At 39.7% G+C, this 10,378-nt stretch overlaps 2 protein-coding genes across 2 annotated transcripts; both read left to right on the top strand.

Moving 5' to 3' along the window:
• The first annotated feature begins 1,684 nt into the window (after nt 1-1,684).
• LOC147615677 (low molecular mass early light-inducible protein HV90, chloroplastic-like) lies at nt 1,685-2,915 on the top strand. The gene is made up of 3 exons (XM_086777964.1): nt 1,685-1,980; nt 2,155-2,229; nt 2,398-2,915. Exons 1-3 carry the CDS (start codon nt 1,813-1,815, stop codon nt 2,746-2,748), a joined length of 594 nt encoding a protein of 197 aa, XP_086634090.1. The 5' UTR covers nt 1,685-1,812; the 3' UTR covers nt 2,749-2,915.
• A 4,261-nt stretch (nt 2,916-7,176) lies between these two features.
• On the top strand, nt 7,177-8,604 carry LOC147615678 (low molecular mass early light-inducible protein HV90, chloroplastic-like). Its single transcript, XM_086778234.1, has 3 exons — nt 7,177-7,500; nt 7,675-7,749; nt 7,918-8,604. The coding sequence occupies exons 1-3, from the start codon at nt 7,333-7,335 to the stop codon at nt 8,266-8,268; spliced, it is 594 nt and encodes a 197-aa protein (XP_086634360.1). The 5' UTR covers nt 7,177-7,332; the 3' UTR covers nt 8,269-8,604.
• Nucleotides 8,605-10,378: the final 1,774 nt, after the last annotated feature.

A 10,378-nucleotide genomic window follows, 5' to 3' on the forward strand; every position in this document is an offset into this window, starting at 1 on the left:
GGAAATCAAATAGTATTTTGTCGACACCCAAGATCGAGTGTCTTAAAATCTTCGTGACCACTAGCTTGCCTCTATTATCCAACCCAAGGATCTTCAGTTACATCAACTATTCTAATCAATTAATAAATTAATTGATTCAAAATATAAATAGCTATACAAAACTTATAGAATCAAGACAATGCAACCCATATTCTCATGCATTTAGAGGATCACCCCGTATGCATAAACTAAGCTATGATCGTCCGGATTTAGAAAGTGTCTCAATCTAAACCCGTCTAGGGAGAATTCATAAATAATGAAAAACGTGAGAATAAAAAATTCCATGAATTTATTCCTCGTAACAGAATCCTTTAATTAATAATATTTATAATTACTTCTGATGATGTTTATGTTTATTCTCTTTATAAAGACACAATAAATGATTCTTGGTCAGTTGTCCTATTGTTAGATTTACCGACACTTCTATCCAGGCAATGAGACTTGGCAAGCTAAGATATCACCGAAGAGCAACTCAATGAGGATATTATCAATTCTAGAGAGGATGAGGTATTTTTGATGCCGATGAGGAAGGCGGAGATGGTGACTACTAGCAATGGTCCATCCATGATGAGGATCTTGATACAATCTCAACTCCCTCTAATGATCGGTGCTCATATTGCACCTTATTATGTTCTTATCTTTTTGCTTTGCTGATTATTGATAAGGCATTACTCTTTTCTTCTACAATTCGAGATGTACTTTACCACAACGATTAAGTACTAAAATCTATGTTTTGGCCTCAACTTTGTGCAAAATAGTTATCTTTAATAATTTCTCTATGTTTTGGCCTCAATCTTGTGCAAATTTGTTATCTTCAACTTTACTTGCACACTTACACATGCATAAGCGAAAAAGCAGGGGGCTCCCCTTGTGTGTGCACTATAGTTTCTGCAGTGCAAGAAAAAAAATAGGGCAACCCCCTATATTTTTGTTGGCCTACTGTGGCTCTACTGGACAAGCTATGGGTCGGGCACCCATAGCTTGGCTAATAACTGGACCAGTAAGCTGCGCGCAACAACAATTTTCGAGGTCTACAAAAATAACACTAAGTTGCCCACCAGCGCGATGACTGGCAGGCTATAACTCCACTCTATTATAGTGGAGTCGGGAGACATGATTTGTTTCAACACAATCGTGATTCATATTTCACCAATCAACCATATATGTCCACATAATCTAAAATGAAACTATATTCAAGAACCACGCAAATATATACGTGTATCTAGACATGTAGCATACTGTAGCCTTAAGATACATTGATCTCATAGTCTTTACACTATTCTGTGATGCTTCCACAAAAACAAAACAAAAAAGTAATGCATCTAATATTAAGTGAAAAAAAGTAGCAGTAGCAGCTAATATATGAAGTGAAGAAAGAAGTAGCATCTCATCTAATAGCATCTAATATTACATGCACGTGGAGTAACCTCTACGCTACAAAGTACACTGGTCATTTGACGGGGGGTTGTGTGCAAGGTCTTTGAGAGCTGGTGGTGGTGGGAGAGTCGAGCTGGGGGTGGTGGACGTGGAGAAATAGGCACTCCTCACTTCATTGTCTCACTTTAATTAGAGTAGCATGCAAAAATTTGTAGGCAACCCCGGAATCATCTCCACTCTAGATTTAGAGCCTTGCTTTGGTTTCCCATAAATATTCCTCCTCCTCTTCCTTTCTTTCATGCACTCTGGGCTTGATTTTGCCCCATTTTGTTCTCTATAATCTGCTTGAGCTCCGCTTAATTTTGTCCCTTTCTCTCTGCTTGAGCTCTTTTAGCTATGGCTACTTCCCTCGCCGGCCATGGAGCCCTTCTCTCAAGCTCTACTTCAAGCTTTCTCAATTCATCAGTTCCTCTTCTAGCTGGCCGGCCCCTCTCCTCCTCCTCTATTTCTCCTCGCTCTCAACTCCCCAGTTTCATCATCAGAGCTTGCGAATTCCCGCCGGAGGTAAGTCGTCCGCCTTCTCAACAACTAGTTATTTCTAATTAATTAATTAATTGCATAGTAGTGGAGATTTATTGGCTCACAACCTACAATTTATTCCGTTCGTTGAGTTTCTCGACCCATGCGTGCACACGTACCACCGGATCCTGCTAAATTTGTGCATTTTAAATATTGCAGGTAGACTCAGATCAGAAGCCAATTCAGCCCCAAGAACCTCGCAAAGAAGCTGCTCCTACGCTGAAACCCAACAAGGTATGGGGGGTTATTAATCGCTAGGGTTTCTAAGGCCCGTCTAAACTTCGAATCCCGAGCAATATTGGGTTCAAATCGCGCTGGCTTCGTAACTTTTTGGAACTTCGAATCCAGAGCAATAGGCATCATGATTAACTTATAATGATTTATAATGAACGTGCGTGGCAGGGTGGTGGCACAAGCTTCTTCGATGTGTTTGCATTTAGCGGGCCGGCGCCAGAGACGATAAATGGGAGGCTGGCCATGCTGGGGTTTGCGGCGGCCATGGCCATGGAGGCTGCGACGGGGCAGGACCTGACTTCACAGATAAGGGATGGTGATGGGTTGCAGCTGTTTCTGCTCGCCGGTTTCGTCATCTCGGCAGCTTCGCTAGTGCCCATGTTCAAGGGCGTCAGCAAAGAATCCACATCCGGAGCCATCATGTCCGCCCAAGCTGAGACCTGGAATGGTCGAGCTGCCATGCTCGGCCTCGTCGCACTTGCCCTCACCGAGTACTTCAAACAAGGGCCTCTCATCTGAAGCTCTTGCCCCTTGAAATACATGTTTGCCTAAATTTATACAGAAGCAGCTGTCTCCTTACCTTTAAGGAAACTTTACCTCGCTTGAGCCCAAGTTGTTCAAACAGTTTGTTACCTCAAACCAAGCCTTGTTTGCCTTTATTTCTATAGAAGTTGTCTCCTTACCTTTAAAAACTTGAGAACCCAATAGCCCAAGTTGTTCAAAGAGTTTCTTACCTCAAACAAAGGGTACTGCCTCTCGTTTGTGCTCTACAAGGACATAAAGTTGGAGCTCTCAACAAAATTGTTTTAAAAGGACTGGTGGCTCATCTCATTTGCAGCAATCCTCTCTCTTCCCCCCCCCCCCCTCTCTCTCTCTCTCTCTCTCTCTCGTTTTTGAAATACGTATTGTCTTTGTTTAAATAGAAGTTATTTTGTTACCTTTTACAAAAAAAATGTCTCTTCTTCCTTAGGTTGCATGACATGGTGGTGAAGAGATTTAGAAAAACAATTACTACTAGCATTCCAACGATGAAGATAGTGTCAAGGGAACTTGATAGGGCGAGGATAGATCCCAAGCTCCTCTTCTTATCCTTTATGAAACAAGGTAATTATAGGGGCTTGCTTTCTATCCATAGCCAACCTTAAAGGGTGCTTTGTCATGCCCCCTAGTAGAAGTTTTTGGATGTAGGGTTTACGACGTATCGCCACTTGTGAGCCTCCTTGAGGGGACGTCAGAGTGCATACACATAGTGTTATATTTATGGGTATGTGAATAGTCTCTTAATTAGCTGGTAGGTTAGTGTGAATATAATCGACCTCACCATGGGGAAAAGACAATCAGGAGTCTAAATTTTTGGATGTTTGAAAATCTTTACTTGATGTAGTTAGCTTGTCTTCTTGTAATCCTAGTTACTTGACATGCAACCAAATTAGAGAACAACAATACTCCTGAATCTCAAGTGATCTACCTCTATAATAGGTGTGCTATATTGATTAGGAAAGGTGGTGATTTTGGGAGGTGCATCTTGATTTAAGGGCAAGAAATGGAGGAGAAAGGATCATGTGCAAGAGTGAGAAAGGATCATGTGCAAAGGCAAGAAAGGATCATGTGCATCTGCTGAGAAACGTGGTGCCAAAGAGCACAAGGAAAAGGTTGGGAGTGAGTAAGATACAAGGTCATTTAGCAAGTTGCCACATCAACAAAGCTAATTTATCCCACATGAGCTCTCAAGCAACTTAGTAGCCACCTTATACAAAAGGAGCACCTTCAAGCAATGTAAACACAATCAAATCATCTCAAGCAATATCAAGTAAGTCTATTTGGTTGCATATTTTGTTTATCTCTCTTTAATTATTCTTAATTTTGTTCATATTATTTTAATCATGTTTACCATTTGCTTTAATCCACCTCGGCTTAAGGCTAGCCTTGATCCATGTTTCTCAACATGGTATCAGAGAAATTTCTATCGTCTTATATTCACACGATTTGTAAAAAAAAATTTTATAAAATCTATCGAGATCAAAATATTCAGATAAATGATTAATTTATCCCTCATTAGAATTCGTAACTAATTTAGAAATCAGTTAAGTGTATATTCAAAGAAAGAAATTAGGTAAAATAGTAACTGATTGATCAAAGTCACTTGTTAAGATTATGTTTGAAATGAACTTCATAAATTGAAAACTCATAAATTGAACTGGAACTTTAGACGGATACCCCATATCTGTCTAGCATTCCTGGAATCTCCCAGAGTAGTCAGGATATGATCGACTTTGCCTTCAAAAATATCATCATCTCCGCTACTACCTGAGAAAGCAGAGTGAGACTCGCTCGTCACTTTGAGGATCTATACTTTCCTGATCCAATAGAACGACGTCAGCATATGTGGTTCTCTGGAGGGTGAAATATTCACGTCAATACCAATCAACGTTAGAGACTCAAACAGAATATCTCGCTAGCCATGATCTTGAAAAGGCTAGGAGTTGTTCATTATGTACAACTCTATAATCATTCATCCCAAAATTTCAGAATTTCTTGCCATATTTTTAGACTTCTTAGCCGCTTTATTCCTAGGAGAAGAATTACAGCACCATTATCAGTGATGAATCGTGTATATCATAACATGTCTCTATCGTAGCATCGCCTTTTTATGCGTACGTGATTGAGGCGGTGAATTTTGGAGCCGAGACGCTCTATGTATATATCAAAAACTTTTGATGATAAATGACATTTTGCAAAAGATTCCAAATTGTTCAGCCTGAATCATTGTGACTTCATAATCGAACTCAACATTGGCATCAGTAAGACCATAAGGAAGAAATGTCTAGATTCAAGGATTGGGGCATGTGTTAAAATATGCTTAAGCATATCAAAGGATTTTTGTGTGTTCATCCCAACAAAAAATATTCTACTTTTGAAGAAGCATAGTAAAAGGTAAAGTGATCAAAGAAAAATTACAAACAAGGCAAAGACCTAGAAAAGAACAAACATCAATAATATACTTCAGAATAGGCCAAGTCTTAATAATCTCAACCTTTTTGGTATCTACTTGAATATCTTCAATTGAGATAACGTGACAATATTTTATTTCCTTTTAAAAGAAAGATCTTTTCTCTAGATTAGCAAACAATTGGTTTTGTTTCTGAATTTTAAAGACAAATGCTAAATGTTGTCTGTATTCTTCATTTTGATTGAAAACAAGAATGTCATCAAAGAAAACAATAATGAAATGTTGGTGTTTCAAGAAAATGTGGTTCATCATTTTACTAAATGTGACATGTGTATTGGTAAGACCAAAAGGCATAACAAGAAATTTATAGTGACCTAATTGAGTGCAAAAAGCAATCTTATAAACATCAAAAGTATACATATAAACTTGATGATATTTAGATTTTAAATCAATCAAGATTACTAAACGCACATGCACTAAAAGGAGTGCAATTTTTGCAAGTTTCTGCATGCGATCTTTTTTTCAATTTTTGTGAGATTTTCTTAAACTCTCAAAACCATCACACCAAGTTTATAGCATCAAGATCAACACTATAGCAATAATATATTTACCTATCACTCAATATGTTTAAACATGTAACCTACATTATTTTAGGGGCTACACTATTTAAGAGAAAAAGGGGACTCTAAGGGACTTTCATACGTACATTAGATTTAAAAGGTTTTTTTGGCTATATAATCTCGCACTTTTAACATTAAAAATGAGCTCAGAAAGCCAAAAAATAGTAGAATCGACTATGAACACGCATATGTTCTGAACATCTTTCTCCAACTGATGTTTAAGAAAGAGGGGTGCTACAAGCCTCTAGACGGTTAGCGCATTGGTCCAGGGCACTAATGGCACTAATGAGCATTAGAGAAGAGAATCTTCATCAAATGAATGATATTATGCATGCACATGAATGCAATGGATGTGATTCTATGCATTAAAAGAGTTATGGAACCCATGAATGAGCTATTGGCACCAATTTTACATTGATATGACACATATTCTCATATCTTTGAGCATTGCTAAGGGTATTGGATGCCATTGAGCCATTGATATGCATATGAGATTGGGGATTAAGCTATTGTCACATGCTATTGTTGTGGTGATTGGAATTGAGTGGTTTTGTTGGATGGCACCGGTATTGTTACCCGACGCTTATACCGACGCTGTGGTTCCGGCGCTTATACCGATGACGGGGCTTTTTTAGACCCCGTTAAATGACGTCGGTATAAGCGCCGGTATTAGGCTAACATGTAGCAGTGATAGTTTCTGCAGTGCAAGAAAAAAAATAGGGCAACCCCCTATATTTTTGTTGGCCTACTGTGGCTACTGGACAAGCTATGGGTCGAGCACCCATAGCTTGGCTAATAACTGGGCCAATAGGCTGCGCAGCAACAATTTTCGAAGTCTACAAAAATAGCACTAAGTTGCCCAGACTGGCAGGCTATTACTCCACTCTATGATTTGTTTCAACACATTTCACCAATCAACCATATATGTCCACATAATCTAAAATGAAACTATATTCAAGAACCACGCAAATATATACGTGTATCTAGACATGTAGCATACTGTAGCCTTAAGATACATTGATCTCATAGTCTTTACACTATTCTGTGATGCTTCCACAAAAACAAAACAAAAAAGTAATGCATCTAATATTAAGTGAAAAAAGTAGCAGTAGCAGCTAATATATGAAGTGAAGAAAGAAGTAGCATCTCATCTAATAGCATCTAATATTACATGCACGTGGAGTAACCTCTACGCTACAAAGTACACTGGTCATTTGACGGGGGGTTGTGTGCAAGGTCTTTGAGAGCTGGTGGTGGTGGGAGAGTCGAGCTGGGGGTGGTGGACGTGGAGAAATAGGCACTCCTCACTTCATTGTCTCACTTTAATTAGAGTAGCATGCAAAAATTTGTAGGCAACCCCGGAATCATCTCCACTCTAGATTTAGAGCCTTGCTTTGGTTTCCCATAAATATTCCTCCTCCTCTTCCTTTCTTTCATGCACTCTGGGCTTGATTTTGCCCCATTTTGTTCTCTATAATCTGCTTGAGCTCCGCTTAATTTTGTCCCTTTCTCTCTGCTTGAGCTCTTTTAGCTATGGCTACTTCCCTCGCCGGCCATGGAGCCCTTCTCTCAAGCTCTACTTCAAGCTTTCTCAATTCATCAGTTCCTCTTCTAGCTGGCCGGCCCCTCTCCTCCTCCTCTATTTCTCCTCGCTCTCAACTCCCCAGTTTCATCATCAGAGCTTGCGAATTCCCGCCGGAGGTAAGTCGTCCGCCTTCTCAACAACTAGTTATTTCTAATTAATTAATTAATTGCATAGTAGTGGAGATTTATTGGCTCACAACCTACAATTTATTCCGTTCGTTGAGTTTCTCGACCCATGCGTGCACACGTACCACCGGATCCTGCTAAATTTGTGCATTTTAAATATTGCAGGTAGACTCAGATCAGAAGCCAATTCAGCCCCAAGAACCTCGCAAAGAAGCTGCTCCTACGCTGAAACCCAACAAGGTATGGGGGGTTATTAATCGCTAGGGTTTCTAAGGCCCGTCTAAACTTCGAATCCCGAGCAATATTGGGTTCAAATCGCGCTGGCTTCGTAACTTTTTGGAACTTCGAATCCAGAGCAATAGGCATCATGATTAACTTATAATGATTTATAATGAACGTGCGTGGCAGGGTGGTGGCACAAGCTTCTTCGATGTGTTTGCATTTAGCGGGCCGGCGCCAGAGACGATAAATGGGAGGCTGGCCATGCTGGGGTTTGCGGCGGCCATGGCCATGGAGGCTGCGACGGGGCAGGACCTGACTTCACAGATAAGGGATGGTGATGGGTTGCAGCTGTTTCTGCTCGCCGGTTTCGTCATCTCGGCAGCTTCGCTAGTGCCCATGTTCAAGGGCGTCAGCAAAGAATCCACATCCGGAGCCATCATGTCCGCCCAAGCTGAGACCTGGAATGGTCGAGCTGCCATGCTCGGCCTCGTCGCACTTGCCCTCACCGAGTACTTCAAACAAGGGCCTCTCATCTGAAGCTCTTGCCCCTTGAAATACATGTTTGCCTAAATTTATACAGAAGCAGCTGTCTCCTTACCTTTAAGGAAACTTTACCTCGCTTGAGCCCAAGTTGTTCAAACAGTTTGTTACCTCAAACCAAGCCTTGTTTGCCTTTATTTATATAGAAGTTGTCTCCTTACCTTTAAAAAAAAACTTTACCTCACTTGAGAACCCAATAGCCCAAGTTGTTCAAAGAGTTTGTTACCTCAAGAAAAGGGTACTGCCTCTCATTTGTGTTCTACAAGGACATAAAGTTGGAGCTCTCAACAAAATTGTTCTAAAAGGGCTGGTGGCTCATCTCATTTGAAGCAATCCTCTCTGTTGCCCTCTCTCTCTCTCTCTCTCTCTCTCTCTCTCTCTCGTTTTTGAAATACGTATTGTCTTTGTTTAAATAGAAGTTATTTTGTTACCTTTTAAAAAAAGAATGTCTCTTCTTCCTTAGGTTGCATTCCATGGTGGTGAAGAGAATTAGAAAAACAATTACTACTAGCATTCCAACTATGAAGATAGTGTCAAGGGAACTTGATAGGGCGAGGATAGATCTCAAGCTCCTCTTCTTATCCTTTATGAAACAAGGTAATTAGAGGGGCTTGCTTTCTATCCATAGCCAACCTTAAAGGGTGCTTTGTCATGCCCCCCTAGTGGAAGTTTTTGGATGTAGGATTTACGACGTATCGCCACTTGTGAGCCTCCTTGAGGGGACGTCAGAGTGCATACACATAGTGTTATATTTATGGGTATCTGAATAGTCTCTTAATTAGCTGGTAGGTTAGTGTGAATATAATCAACCTCACCATGGAGAAAAGCCAATCAGGAGTCTAAATTTTGGATGTTTTAAAATCTTTACTTGATGAGACAATAGTAGTTAGCTTGTCTTCTTGTAATCCTAGTTACTTGACATGCAACCAAATTAGAGAACAACAATACTCCTGAAACTCAAGTGATCTACCTCTATAATAGGTGTGCTATATTGATTAGGAAAGGTGGTGATTTTGGGAGGTGCATCTTGATTTAAGGGCACGAAATGGAGGAGAAAGGATCATGTGCAAGAGTGAGAAAGGATCATGTGCAAAGGCAAGAAAGGATCATGTGCATCTGCTGAGAAACGTGGTGCCAAAGAGCACAAGGAAAAGGTTGGGAGTGAGTAAGATACAAGGTCATTTAGCAAGTTGCCACATCAACAAAGCTAATTTATCCCACATGAGCTCTCAAGCAACTTAGTAGCCACCTTATACAAAAGGAGCACCTTCAAGCAATGTAAACACAATCAACTCATCTCAAGCAATATCAAGTAAGTCTATTTGGTTGCATATTTTGTTTATCTCTCTTTAATTATTCTTAATTTTATTCATATTATTTTAATCATGTTTACCATTTGCTTTAATCCACCTCGGCTTAAGGCTAGCCTTGATCCATGTTTCTCAACATGGTATCAGAGAAATTTCTATCGTCTTATATTGACACGATTTGTAAAAAAAAAATTTATAAAATCTATCGAGATCAAAATATTCAGATAAATGATTAATTTATCCCTCATTGGAATTCGTAACTAATTTAGAAATCAGTTAAGTGTATATTCAAAGAAAAAAATTAGGTAAAATAGTAACTGATTGATCAAAGTCACTTGTTAAGATTATGTTTGAAATGAACTTCATAAATTGAAAACTCATAAATTGAACTGGAACTTTAGACGGATACCCCATATCTGTCTAGCATTCCTGGACTCTCCCAGAGTAGTCAGGATATGATCGACTTTGCCTTCAAAAATATCATCATCTCCGCTACTACCCGAGAAAGCAGAGTGAGACTCGCTCGTCACTTTGAGGATCTATACTTTCCTGATCCAATAGAACGACGTCAGCATATGTGGTTCTCTGGAGGGTGAAATATTCACGTCAATACCAATCAACGTTAGAGACTCAAACAGAATATCTCGCTAGCCATGATCTTGAAAAGGCTAGGAGTTGTTCATTATGTACAACTCTATAATCATTCACCCCAAAATTTTAGAATTTCTTGCCATATTTTTAGACTTCTTAGCCGCTTTATTCCTAGGAGAAGAATTACAGCACCATTATCAGTGATG

Source organism: Cibotium barometz, chromosome 39 (genome assembly GCF_041138505.1).
Source record: "Cibotium barometz isolate CiBa-2024 chromosome 39, ASM4113850v1, whole genome shotgun sequence".
In the NCBI taxonomy this organism is placed as follows: domain Eukaryota; kingdom Viridiplantae; phylum Streptophyta; class Polypodiopsida; order Cyatheales; family Cibotiaceae; genus Cibotium; species Cibotium barometz.